The 14,974-nt window shown below is 48.3% G+C and overlaps 1 protein-coding gene across 4 annotated transcripts in view; it reads left to right on the top strand.

Annotated features, from left to right (window-relative positions):
• The window catches only part of Cldn14 (claudin 14), a 96,976-nt gene extending 82,937 nt beyond the window's left edge, over window positions 1-14,039 (top strand). The window contains exons 1-2 of one of the 4 annotated variants that reach the window (XM_087576426.1): window positions 4,126-4,256; window positions 13,024-14,039. In XM_087576426.1, coding sequence (XP_087432552.1) covers window positions 13,104-13,823 — 720 coding nt within the window. In that variant the 5' untranslated portion in view covers window positions 4,126-4,256; window positions 13,024-13,103 and the 3' untranslated portion in view covers window positions 13,824-14,039. 4 annotated transcript variants of the gene reach the window in all.
• Window positions 14,040-14,974: the final 935 nt, after the last annotated feature.

The following is a 14,974-nucleotide window of genomic DNA, read 5'->3' as shown; positions in this document are numbered from 1 at the left end:
AATAAGACTGCCCAGCCTTCTTGGGCTTAAAGACGTCATCACTGGGACATCACGTGACTCAGTCTTAACATAAAGGTGTGGATTAGTCTTCATCCATCCATTGATTGGTGCTCTCCAGCCTGAGAGAGCATCAGAGCACTTGGTCAGGAGACAAATTCTCACCATGTCTGCTCTGAGCAGGGCCACAACACATACAGCAGCTGCCAGGGACAGTTAAGAGTGAGGGAAGCGGGGTTGGGGATTTAGCTCAGTGGTAGAGCGCTTGCCTAGCAAGTGCAAGGCCCTGGGTTCGGTCCCCAGCTCCAAAAAAAAAAAGAAAAAGAAAAAAAAGAGTGAGGGAAGCCTGTCTTGGGGACACTCGACTTCTAAGTGAAGTCAATCACAAAAATAAAGATTGTCCGTCCCCACATGTGGGACATTCAGAGCAGGGAAGTTTGTAGAGACAGAAAGAGGAATGAGTAGCCTCTAGACTCTGGAGACAGGGAGGGGGCAGCTTAGGGATCCAGATGTTCATTTGAGGTCACAAAAGCAGTTTGGAGACAGAAATGGACTTACTGTGGCAGAGCTATGCTCTTAGATGATTATTTGAATTGAGGATCCCAGAATAAAAAAAAAAAGACTAGGTGAGGCTGAACAAGACTGATTAGAACTGATTAGCCATCTGTGGGAAGTTAGAATCTTACAACTCGAGGGCCTAACAACAACAACAACAGCAACAATAACAATAACAATAACAACAACAACAATAATTATTATTAACTGTTACTACACTTTAAAAGTAACTTTATTTCTATGGATAGTAGAAGGCGTCTGCGTGTGAGTGTATGTGTCCATATATGTGGACGTAAGAAGGTGTCGGATCCATTAGAGCCACCAAATTTAGGTTCTGGGATCCAAACTGAGGTCCTCTGCAAGAGCAGCAAGTGCTCTTAACCACTGAGCCATCTCTCCAGTCCTCTTGAGCCGCTTTTAGTTCCCTTAGGATCCCTCACTGGGGACAGGATATTGTGGCACAGGCCTTTAGTCCCAGCACTAGGAAGGCAGAGGCAGGCGGATCTCTGTGAGTTTGAGACCATCCTGGTCTACAAAGTGAGTTTTAGGACAGCCAGAGCTACATAGGGAGAACCTGTCTCAAAAAGAGATAGATGGATGGACGGATGGACAGACGGACGGACGGACAGACAGGTAGATAGACAAAATTCAGTTGTTATCTCTGACCTCATACTCTTTGACCATCACATGTCTTTGTCTGAGATCTAGAGAGCTGGCTCAGGGATCAAAAGTACACTGCTCTTGCCAAGGTCCAGAGTGGAGTTCCCAGTCTCCAGGTCAAATGATTCACAACTTCCTCTCACTTCAGCTCCAGAGATCCGTCACCCTATTCTGGCCTTGAAGGTACCCACACTCATGTGCACACACATGCACACTCACATACACTTTTTAAAAAAAGATTTATTTGTTTCATGTATGAGTACACAGTTGCTATCTTCAGACACACCAGAAGAGGGCATCAGATCCCATTACAGATGGTTGTGAGCCACCATGTGGTTGCTGGGAATTGAACTCAGGACCTCTGGAAGAGCAGTCAGTGCTCTTAACCCCTGAGCTATCCCTCCAGCTCCACACATGCTTTAAATATAAAATAAAATCTATTGAAAACAAAATAAATTGCTTCCTCTTTTTCTTTCTCTCTGTTGAGGGTTTCCTAAGCACGGGCAGTGAGTGCTGAGAAGCTAAGGCCACTGTAATCTGGGCGTTATCTAAGTCTGGGGATGGAGTGCAGGCACTAGAGCGTTTGCTCAACACAGATGAAGCCCTGAGTGCCATCTCCCAGCTCTGTGTCAACAGCACAGTGTTGCACGGCTCTAGTGCCAAAATTCAGAAGGCTAAAGAGGAGAATTCAGAGTTAGAGCTGACCTTGGTTACACAGTGGTCACCTCCACCTCAATAAAAAAGTTCTATCAGAACATTCGCAGACTGTCCACTCTGGCACCCCCAGCAGACACCAGTATTCTTCAAATGCCTTGAGTTTGCAAAATCCATTGTCCTACCTCCAGGGAGGCGCATGCCTTCAATGATGTCATCTCAGCAGGAAGTCTCTCAATGGGATGTAGGGTGCAGTTAAGAGACACTGTGAGACCCTGGGTTCGGTCCCCAGCTCCGAAAAAAAGAACCAAAAAAAAAAAAAAAAAAAAAAGAGAGACACTGTGAGGCCTGGGAAAGTGTTTACATCCCAAACATGAGAACCTGAGTCTGCAACCCAGCACCTACATAGAAAGCTGGGCCCAGTGGCAAACCTGTAACTTCAGGGCTCTGGAGGCAGAAACAGGCTGCTCTCTGGAGCTCACTCCATAACCCACTATCGAGCCCCACCAGGTACAGTGAGAGACCCTGAGTCACAAAGTAAGTACAGTGAATAAGAAAGCATTTGATGTCAACTTCTTATCTCCAAACAGACAGATAGACACACACACATAGACACATATATTTACAGATATACACACACACACATACAAACACACACACATATACATGTATACACACATATGCACACACAGAGAAACAGACATACACATACAGACACACACGTGCAGATACACACAGACACACATATATAGACACACACAGAGAGATACACATATACACACACAGACACACATGTGCAGATACACACACAGACACACATAGAGAGACATAGACACACACAAACACACATATACAGACACACACACAGACACACATACACACACAGACATACATGTGCAGATACACACACAGACACACATATACAACACACAGAGAGATACACATATACACACACAGACACACATGTGCAAATACACACAGACACACATAGAGAGACATAGACACACAGACACATATACACAGAGATACGAATATACACACACAGAGAGATACGAATATATACACACAGAGACACACATATACAGACACACACAGAGATACAGATATATACACACAAAGACACACATATACACACACAGAGATACACATACACACATACATGTGCAGATACATACACAGACACACATATACATACACACATAAAGACAGACACATAGAGAGAGACATATACACACAAAGACATACATATACAGACACACACACACAAAGATACAGATATATACACACAGAGACACACATATGTACACACAGAGATACACATATGTACACACAGAGATACACATACACACATACATGTGCAGATACACACAGACACACATTTACATACACACATAAAGACAGACACATAAAGAGAGCCATACACACAGACATACATATATAGATACACACAGAGATACACATGCAGACATACATGTGCAGATACACACACAGACACACATAGAGAGACATAGACACACATAGACACACACAGAGATACACATCACACATACATGTGCAGATACACACACAAACACACATGTGCAAATATACACACAGACACACATAGAAAGACATAGACACACACACAAATACAGATATATACACACAGAGACACACATAGAGAGACATAGACACACAGGCACACATATACAGACACACACATAGAGATATAGATATATACACACAGAGACACACATATACACACACAGAGATACACATACACACATACATGTGCAGATACATACACACACAGATATGTGTGCATATACGGACACACACAGATACACATGCAGACATACATGTGCAGATACACACACAGACACACATATACAGACACACACAGACAGTCAGACACACAGAGAGACACATATATAAACACACAGACTCGCACACAGTCCAAGTGAGTGAAAGGGAAATACAAATAAAACACAAGAACTTTACAGATGAAGCAGACACTAAGTGCTGCAGGCTCACCGCTCTCCCGCAGTGCTCCCTCTCTGTCTCCACTATTATTGCTAGGGACAGGGAAGTAGGCTGAGCCATGCCCAGGGCCATCTGCCTGTTATAGTTTTCCACAGCGTCCCCCCCAAAGTCCCAGTGACTGAAGAGTATCATGGGAGGTGTCTGAAAACCTTGGTTCAGTAGTGTAGAGAGCTAATGGAATCAACTAGAAAGGCAACTAGGCTTGGGAAAACAAATTGCTCAACCAGGAAAAAGTCCACAGCCACGTCAGGTGGATAGCTCGGAGGGCGAGTCACTGTGGCCAGCAGCTGCAGCTCGGGAGTCTGGTGGCCGACAAAGCCAGAACAGGGAGGTCAGAAAAGGCTGACACAGGACAGTGAGTAGGAAAGGTGAGGTTTCACCTGCCAGGCACAGGGACCCATTAGCCAGCCGTGTGTAGACATCTCTGGCATTCTTGTATCAAATGCAGATATGACATTTCCGGTTGGTCTTGAATGTTTGCCTCAGCAGGGCCACCTTGTAGGGCGCACCAGCTAGTTAATCTTCTAACCAGAGGGCATGTATGCCCACGCAGGCCCCACTCAGAGACCGTAATTGACCAGACCACTGTCTCGCAAGCACCCTGGCCTTGAAGCTCCCATTTGGTGAATGAGGCTAAGCTGGAAGTCTTCAGTGTCCTTGCTGTGTCTCCGGGGTCTACCTGCGTCGGAGTGTCGAGGTGGATGGGACTCGAGCTGTTCTGTATGTGAGTGGAGTGGCTGTGGTTGGCAGCCATTTATCTACAAAGCTGGGCCCCTGCCTGTCAGGCGTGTGGGTGGGTGAGTTGGAACGCAGGTCAGCGGCCTGGCGAAAGGGAGCGTTCTCCAAGTGAAGGGGTCGTTGTGGTCCTTGGGCCTGGGTGTCCAGGGGACCTAAAACATGAGGCTCAAAGGGCAGCCAAGCTGCTGAGAACCTAGGGAGGGCAGGAGTTTGGTCCCACAGTTTCTGGGCAGAGCTCTCTCTTCGCTTTCTGGGTCTCAATTTGGGAGCAAGGGCTGAATCTGGATGCTTGAAGACTGTGTCAGCCTGGGAAGTGTTACTGTTGTCTCTGTCTGCTCTGAGTCCTTCTGGGGAACCAGCACGGTTCAGCGCTGTTCATAACTTCTGCTTTGAGGGCATCTTCTTCCTCACGGGGACCTCTACCTGAGCCCCAAACTCACACATACACCCACTTGGGAGAAGGAAATACAAGAGCTTGGTTCCCCTATTTATCTGTCTGTCTGTCCGTCCGTCCATCCATCATCTCTCTCTGTGAATGATTATGAGGATGTGTGCTTGGGTATTTTCCATCTTGTTGTTTGAGGCAGGGTCTCACGTTAGCCTGGAGCTCACCAGTTAGTTAGTGAGCTGGCTGACTAGAGAGTGCAGGGACCCACCATCTCTCCGGTGCTGGGATTTTAAGCTCTGGCCTCCATGCCTACCTTTTGATGTGAGTTCTGGGTTGGGCATCAAACTTGGGGAGTCAGGCTTGCACAGCAAGCACATTACTGACTGAACCATGTCTCCAGCCTTTTGGCTCTCTCTTAATAAAGGTAAAAGACGACAGCAAGAGGGAAAATCCCATGCAATTTTATCTAAAACCCTGAACTATCTTGAGCCACACAGATGACAGGACCCTGACTGAAATAGAAAGGGAATTGGGATTAGCATTTGAAAGGGTCTCCAGACCGGGGAGATATCTGGGACTTGGGTTTTTAATTCCCACCGAGAGGCTTAACTCTTACACTTTTGAAGGTCTGAATCCTTTCGGTCCTAGCTTTAGCTTTGAGGCTGGCAAACTAGAGGGTTGCCCACGATACCAGACCCAAGGTCTCTGCCTGGATCTGAGACAGCCTGTGAGCTCGGAGCTTCCTTGTCCCTAATCTATCGGAAGATCAAACCTCAGCCCCATTCCCCTGCATCTGCTGACATGCTCCAGACTAGGCTTGCAGGTTCTTACTGTCTTATCTCAGCATCTTCTACACAGCGGAGGAAGCCTCTGCCTCAGGGTGGTGATGTGTCACAGAGACTGAGCAGGTCACTTGCAGTCACTCAGGGTGGGAGGAAGTACCCGCCCCTGCCCCTATCTGGATGCCTGAGATCCACCAATCTTGGAAGCTTACTGTACTCTACTTGTTCATCTGTGCAATGGGATCAACATCCCGTGAGGCGTCTACAGGAGAAACCACACAGGGGAAGGAAAGTGAATCCTTCTCTGGGTGCCATGAAACTATCGCTGTCTTGGCGACTTTCCTGGCTGATGTGACCAAAGCAACTCAAGGAAAAGAATAAGGATGTTTGAGGTTTGAGGCAGAAAAGCCATTACAGTGCTTCCAAAAAGCACTGGGATTACAGATGCAGGGTACCACATCCAGACGTTTGTGGATTCCAAGCATCAGGCTCTGCGTGGTTCTCAGGGGTATACAGCTAGTGTTTCTATCCTCTAAGCTGTATCCCCAGCCTTGGTGTGTATGTGCGTGCATACATACAGGTGTGGGTGTGCATGTGTGCATGTTGGTGTGCGTGCCAGTATGTGTGTAGATTAAAAAAAAAATCAATGGAGTCGAATATCTTTGTCCTTTTTTTAAAAAATCGTTTTCTTGCCTACATCAGAAAAGATCCTCTGTAGTACAGGAGTATGAAAGTCCACCTTGTACCAGCACCTTCTTGAGAGTCAGGCAGTGCGTCTTGCCAGCTCAGGAGTGATTCTTGGAGCTTTCCACTCAGCTCCTTCCGCTGGGTCTGTGTATTTCTCATTCAGGCAGCGAGTCTCCGCAGAGTTTGCAGGACATGTGTGTGGCTGCAAACCAGGACCACGAGCTTTCGGGGGGATCAGCCAACAGTAACAACCAATGGGGGATGTCCACCAGGGCCATTTGATGGTGGCTGCAAAGTATGAACAGAGGCAGCCTCTCCTGTCTTGCCTGTTGGGTGACTATAAAAGAAAGGAAGAGAGGGCCGTACCTTCACTCCTAATAGGCAGGCTGTCACAGGGACCCAGGTCAGTTTCCGCTGGCTGCCGCTCCTGGACCCAGGAGACAAACAACAGCTTTGTTTTTGAAAGGCGCCTCCTTGGACCCTATTCACAGAGGTTACACTGAAGAAAAAACAAGCCCGTGAAACCATATTTTTATACCGCAGAACGCTGCGAGACAGTCTCCTGCTTCTTTTAAACTCCCAACCAGATGTTTTCGTCTGTTTAATAGGGGGAAACCCCCGTGCCCAGTTCCTGGGTCCACCGTCACAAGCAAGGTTGCGTGCCTGATGTTCCAAGGAGCCAGGCAACCCTGAAATGCTCACTGGGCTGTGAACACTCCTGGTCGCTGCTACCATCTTGAAATACCCAAGACTTTCTGAACAAGGGTCTGTTTGAAATGGGCTCCGCTTGAAAGCAGAAGAGTAACCTCTACCATCCAGGGTGCCTCAGAGACTGTGCAAGGCTTGATCATAGCATACATGTGAAAGACAAGCCACAGGGCTACATGCTACCTTCTCTCTGGACCCATGAATTCTCATCATATACAGCCAGTCCACTCTTAACTTCTCAACATGTAAAAAGTACAGGCAGGGTTAGATGTAACTCAGTTTGTAGAGTGCTTGCCTAGCATGCACGGTCCAGGGCGTGAGGTCTAACACCCCACAAAGTGGATGTGGTCCTGCACACCTGTAATACCCGAACTCAGGAAGCAGAGGCAGGAGGATCAGAAGTTCAAGGACATCTTTGGTTACAAATCAAAATTTTTTTTTCTTTTTTCTTTTTTTCGGGGCTGGGGACTGAACCCAGGACCTTGCGCTTCCTAGGCAAGCGCTCTACCACTGAGCCAAATCCCCAACCCCTACAAATCAAATTTAAGCCCAGCCTGGTATCTATGAGTCTGTTGCAAGACTAATCAATCAATTAATTGAAAATTAAAAGTACATATATCACAGTATCATTGGCTGGTAAAGTGCTTGCCCAACATGCTCAAAGGTTCTCTCTTTTGCACCATATAAGGCAGGCGTATAAGGCCTATCTGCAATCCCAGCACTGTCAGGTAGAGTCAAGAGGGTCAGAAGTTCATCCTTGGCTATGGAGTAAATGTGAGGTCAACCTGAGCTGTGTGAACTATGACCCTTCTAACAAAAGAAGAAGAATTAGGAGGAGGAGGAGGAGGAGGAGGAGGAGGAGGAGGAGGAGAGGAAGAGGAGGAGGAGGAGGAGGAGGAGGAGGAGGAGGAGGAGGAGGAGGAGGAGGTCCAGGAGCGGCAGCCAGCGGATTTGTAGGAGGAGGAGGAGGAGGAGGAGAAGGAGGAGGAGGAGGGGGAGGAGGAGGAGAAGAAGAAGAAGAAGAAGAAGAAGAAGAAGAAGAAGAAGAAGAAGAAGAAGAAGAAGAAGAAGAAGAAGAAGAAGAGGAAGAAGAGGAAGAAGAGGAAGAAGAGGAAGAAGAGGAAGAAGAGGAAGAAGAAGAAGAAGAAGAAGAAGAAGAAGAAGAAGAAGAAGAAGAAGAAGAAGAAGAAGAAGAAGAAGAGAAAAAGAAAAAGAAGAAGGAAAGAAAGAAAAGAATAATGCCCTACCACTGCAAATCTCACTCTTATTCCAAACATTATGACAAGGACACAACAACAGCACTGGACTAGATAGCTAGACATCCAGAGTCACCCACCTCAGCCACAGCCCTGCAGCCTTCCATTTGTCCAGTGGCCCTAGGCCACCACTCTCACCATTTGTCTCTCGCTGTGGGCACATCCCATCTGCCTCTGAGCACCCGTGCTCTTCGAGCCGGGGCCACAGTGCTCCCTCCTCTTTGTCTCCCCATCGGCCCAGTCGCTTAACCACTTTAGACTTTTCCCACCCTTATGGGGATAACAGATGCACACTGCAGATTGCCTAAGAACCCACCATCAACGGATGGACACATTAGCAGCAGGTCTGAACACGGAGGCTTTGAACACCGAACTCAAGATGCGCTGGCTGAGGGTGGCCTTGGAACAGTTTCCACAGCATTTTATTTAGTGTCCGTAGTAAATCTTTGCCTTACATTTTACCTGGCACCGCATCTGTAACCCTGGCCAATGGCCCTAGTTCAGTGCTCAAATGTCTAACGTTCAGAGGTCCGCAGAGTTTACAGGTCTGTGCTGTCTTATCCCTGGAGATTTGGAGATTCCCAGCCTGGCTGTGACAGGGCTTGGTTTGGGGTTTCTCTTCCCCCTCCCTCCCACCCGCCTGTCTGTCTTGATCCAGGTCCTAACTCTATGGGGGCCCCCTGAACTCTACTATATTTCCAAGGTAAAGACTGGGAAGCTGTGAACCACCTCACCCACACCCGGCCTGCACCCCTAATTTGGGTTTTTATGATCTATGAAACCAAGACATGTTGATTTAAGAAAACTGACAGTAATTCAGACACTGTCATGGGGCAGTGGGGGACTGGAAAGATGGCTTACTGGTCAAGGGCGCCTACTGTTTTTGCAGAGGACTCCAGCACCCGCATCGGGGGTATACAGTTATATAACTCTAGTTCCAAGGGATTCAACCCCCTCTGACCTCCATGGGCCACACACACACACACACACACACGCACGAACATACACACACGCACGCAAGCAGTATGGGCACACATATATGCACATAATAAATAAATCTCTCTCTTTTTTTTTTTAAGAAAGGAGAAAGAAACACAAACGACAATGTCCCTGAGGAGTTCATGGTGGTCGTGCAGGCAGCAAGCTGCACACAGCGTAGTCTCAAACTCTTCCCGGGCTAAGCCAATTCTTTATTCCTTTATTTCAGTGTTTATTTCTAACACAGGGGAGTCTTGCCATTTGATCCCTGTGTGGGCTGGTTAGACAGAGCTTGCCTTCGAACCTCAGGTCTACGGGGGACTTTCTAGCTGGGTCTCCTCATTATCTGTCCTCTACATTTTGGGACATAGAGGTAGAAGGCTGTTTGGTATTTACCAGTGAGACCAGGAGCGCCAGCACTGTGCTCTGGAGGAGTCTCCCTCGTGTCCTCAGACTTGAGTGTGTCTCTCTAACTTCCTGAGCTGAGCGGACAGGGCTGGGGGAGGGGGAGGGGTTGTTAAGTCAGGGATGCTTAACAAAACAGAGATTGGTTCCAAAAGTCTGGGACCTAGGCTCCCCAGGGGTGCTCCTCCTGAGTGCTGAGGGCCTGCCTGTCTCCAAGACTCTCCCCAAACTTCTGGAAATTTTAGGCTTCTTGATGTCATTCCAGACTGCCTCAGTCGTCACAGTCCTCGTCCTCTCTCAGTCCACGGTATCTTCTCACGGAGAAACTAATCTTGGTTTAGGGGCCTGGCCTTCCCCAACCTGTCCCTGCCCATGTGTGTAATCTCCCCATTTCTGAGGTCCTGGGAGTTAGGACTTCATATATCTTTTGGGGGGGATTATAGTTTAACCCATAGCATCTTCTTTAGAAAGCCTTCTTCACTAAAACAAAGCCAGCTAGTACTATTTAATAATCACTTAACACTAAAGGTATTCTTGTATTGATCAGTGGGATATGCGCTTTTTCTTTTAGTTTTCTTTGTTCTTATACTTTGTTCTTGTAGGGCAGATGTTTTTTTTTAATGAAAAAAAAATAACCTAGCAAACCTACACAACTAAGAAAAATTGCTATGAAAATACTGAGGTTTTTTCCTTTTTAACTGAAATTCAGTTATTTCATCTTAAAATGTTGATCTGCGCTTTAAAAAGTATTAAGTTAGTGTATTACACATACATGTATGTGCATATAGTGGGGGTGGGGGCATGCAGATAGAGGTCAAGGGGCAACTTGAAGGAGTTGGTTCTTTCTTTCTGCCATTGAGATCCCAGGGATTGAACTCTTGACTGTCAGGCTTAGCAGCAAGCACCTTTGCTCACTGAGCCAGCTTGGCAACCTAATCTGTATTTGTAAAGAACTTAGGTAGCGAGATGATGCCTCAGGGAAAGGCTGAGGGTTCCTGAGATCCACATGGCTTTCTGCGGTCTCCACTGAGTGTGCAGGAGCTTGCTGCAGCTTACTGAAGTCAAAATGACCTCGGAAGGTCTTGTACCCCAAATAGTGTTTTTTATCTAACCAACACATGCTTTCTTATTAGGAAAAGGAGTTTTCTTTACTTGTGTATCTAGTTGGAGTTATGCTACAACATGTCATTTTAATGTGTGACTTGGGAGAGGACATAGGCTCCCACTCTTCCTGAATGAGCACAGTGCACACTATCAGGTCATTTAGCTCTGGTTGCATAATTGCCTGCCTGTGGCTCTCACAGACCCTGTGAGGCATTGGAAGTCCTGTCAACTTAAACTGTCAATGTCTGCCAGACTGACAAGTACTTAAAGTTATAGAAAGTATGGAACTGTAATGACTGTCTCTAAAACTCCTCAGGGTGCAGGGAAGCCACCCCCAACACACACACACACACACACACACACATATACACACACACACACATGCACACATATACACACATACACACACATACACATATATACACACATGCACACATATACACACATACACACACATACACATATATACACACATACACACACATAAACACATATACTCACACACACATACACACATATACACATACATATACACATACATACACACACATACACACACATGCACATACACATACACACATATACATACATACACACACACATACACACATGCACACACAAACATATACCCATATACCCACACACACATATACACACATACACATAAACACACACATACACACATACACACTCATACACACACATACACACACACACACACACACACACATACACACACACAGAGCACCCCTGCAAGACTCAACGCCTTCACCTTGAGATGCGGCCCCGCCCACCTGGACCACTGAGGGCTTTTAGAACGTTTGCCTTGGACTCCCATCTCTCTAGCAAATGTTTCCACAGTTGTACACATGCCTGTGGGGGTGGGGGGCGGGGAACGGTAGCCCACAGGGAACACCAAAGTCAGCCCTGGGCAGGTCGGTCCAGCACAGTGCACATTGGCCAGCTCGAGGCAGGGCCTTCCTAAGGAAACAGCAGTGAAGGGTGGAGCCTTCAGCAGCAGTTCAGGAGGAGAGTCAGGCAGTTTCCAAGGAGACTCGTTCAGTTAATGTGTTTTCTACTGAATGAATGGCCTTAAAATGAGAAGCCAAGCCTGGAAGGATTGCTTGCTGCTGCTGCTGGGGGTGGGGGTGGGGAGCTCATTAACACTTCTTAAATTAGAAAAATCTTAAACTTAAAAATAGCAAAACCTAGTGATTTCTAAAATTAGCTCCCCTTGCTTTCCATAAATAGACTTAGACCTCCCCAGACTAGTCCACCGGCCAAGCCTTGTGGGCTCAGGCAGTTAAGCTTGCCTACAGTCTTTAATGGGTAACCTTGACAAGAGAGGGTTGGGGCAGCCTAGAATTCAGGTCAGGAGTCAGTTGGGGAGCCCAGTGTAGGTCTGACCTTCCACTCTGCGGACCCTGGGCGATGTGGGGCAGCTGGGGACTGTTCTGTGACTTGAGAGAGTCCCCTATGCTGGGCAGTCTCTGTGGCCTTGGCTTACACTCTTGTCAGATGCACCTATGCCTCTGGTCACTTGGGATCCTGTCCCTGGGCAGGAGACGGCAAGCTTGGTGTCACATCAGGTCCAAATTCCAAAACAGCCTCCGGGCCTGCCTCTAAGGCAGACCCCCTTACAGACACAGGCCCCAAGGCTGTTCCCTAAGTCGCAGCCCGTACACACCTTAAGGCACATCAGTCCAAGCTGTGTGGTCAACATTTGTTATTACTGATTATTGACCCAAACAGAAGGAAGCCTTAGTTGTAACAGAAAAACCTGAGTGTAGATATAAGGTAGAACTTCCCCGGTGTGCTTCCCATAAGTCATAGGTCCCAGGAGACATTCAGAATGGGAGCTTTGGAGTTCTCTGGGGTCTCCAGGAAGCACAGACTGCTGAGACCTGCATCCTCTTCTTCCAGCTCTGTTCTTCCGCCTTGTAGAGCCTCCATTTTTTTCCAGGATATGTTAATTATCATACCAACTGCCTATGGAAAAGTGTTTCACTGACAGAAATAAAGGCATCGAGATAATATTTAACCCAGTTCCCTTTTCTTGCCTCCCCTCTCTCCTCCCTGGCTTTATTAGGCCTCCCGCGGGCACCTAAGGACCAGATCCATCCCTGAGGACCTGGGCACTGCCCGGCGCGGCTAGCGGAGCCCTCGACCATGGCCAGCACAGCGGTCCAGCTCCTAGGCTTCCTGCTTAGCTTCCTGGGCATGGTGGGAACGCTCATCACTACTATCCTGCCGCACTGGCGGAGGACGGCCCATGTGGGCACCAACATCCTGACGGCCGTGTCCTACCTGAAGGGACTGTGGATGGAGTGTGTGTGGCACAGCACAGGCATCTACCAGTGTCAGATCTACCGCTCGCTGCTGGCGCTACCCCGGGACCTACAGGCGGCCCGGGCGCTCATGGTCATCTCCTGCCTGCTGTCGGGCATGGCCTGCGCCTGCGCCGTAGTGGGCATGAAGTGCACTCGCTGTGCCAAGGGCACACCCGCCAAGACCACCTTCGCGGTGTTGGGAGGCGCGCTCTTCCTGCTGGCAGGCCTGCTGTGCATGGTGGCTGTGTCCTGGACCACGAATGATGTGGTGCAGAATTTTTACAACCCTCTGCTGCCCAGTGGCATGAAGTTTGAGATCGGCCAGGCCCTGTACCTGGGCTTCATCTCCTCATCCCTGTCTCTCATCGGGGGCACCCTGCTCTGCCTGTCGTGCCAGGACGAGGGCCCCTACAGACCCTACCAGCCCCAGTCCAGGGCTGGGGCCACCACCACAGCCACCGCCCCTGCCTACCGCCCACCAGCAGCCTACAAGGACAACCGTGCCCCCTCGGTGACCTCAGCTGCACACAGTGGGTACAGGTTGAATGACTATGTGTGAGTTCCCTCCCCAGGCTTCTGCCAGGGATGTTGGGCCCCAAAGGACCAGTGAAGGATGTAGAGTCCTTTGTAAACGTGGGGAAGTAAGTCTGGAATACAGGGAAGAAGGGTGCTCTTCAAAGCAAAGACTTCTAAAAAGTGCTGGTTTTGTATTTATTATATGTATTTATGTGGGTGGTTTAATAAGAGCTCAATAAAGAATACTTGGAAGATTGGCCCCTCCGGTTGGTTTGTCTCACAGGAGCAAGCCCCACGGAGGTCCTCTGTGAAGTGGGTAGCAGTCACTCCTGATGCATCTTCAGGTGTGGAAAACCTCATCTGAGCCCTAGGGATTTGGAGTATCCTGGTTGTGCAGCCAAACTAAGGATCAGGAGCCCCGACCTTGACATTGAATCACTAGCATCCACTAGTGCATGATGGGAAAATCTAGAGAGCTGACTGCCATGCCCCCAGGAAGCCACAGATGCCCCAGTAAATCTAGAGGCAAGGCCAGGAGACAAAGCACACACACACACACACACACACACACACACACACACACACACACACACACACACACAGAGAGAGAGAGAGAGAGAGAGAGAGAGAGAGAGAGAGAGAGAGAGAGAGAGGTGTAGAGGTTGGAAGACAGCTCCCCAAAGTCTGTACTCTTCTGTCACCTTGTGGCCAGACCTGGGATCACACTTATGTCATAGGCTTGCCCAATCTCCTCTGAGTCTTGCTGGACCAACAGTTCCTCCTTTAATAAGCGACAAAGGGAAGTCCTGGTATGTCAGCTTTCTAAGCATGGGCACGAAGTTCAGTCAGGAGTGCTTGTCCCCCAGGACTTATCTGTATATGCTGCACTCTTTTCTAAGGTGACCAGTTCTTGCTGCCATGACAACAGGTTCTAGGAAGCACCTTTACCAAGAGGAAAAAAATCTAGAAAGTTGTGAGATCCCCAGTGTCCTTTCTGGTCTCAATCACATGACCAGAGAGCTGACCACTGTCTCCATGAACCTCTCTCCCACACCCTAGCCCAGGGAACCTAGAGCTGGGCTCACATCCTTGCTCTGCCTCAGCCCCTGCCACAGGCTTTGAGTGAGGAGGAAACACCCACTCAAGGGCTGAGACTGAGTGTCGCCAGCCCGAGAGAACTGCAGTGGGGCAGGG

The sequence above is a fragment of the Rattus norvegicus genome, chromosome 11 (genome assembly GCF_021556685.1).
Source record: "Rattus norvegicus strain SHRSP/BbbUtx chromosome 11, alternate assembly SHRSP_T2T, whole genome shotgun sequence".
Classification (NCBI taxonomy): Eukaryota; Metazoa; Chordata; class Mammalia; order Rodentia; family Muridae; genus Rattus; species Rattus norvegicus.
The sequence above is the reverse complement of the archived record's forward strand: the minus strand, read 5'-3'. Positions and strand labels throughout refer to the sequence as shown.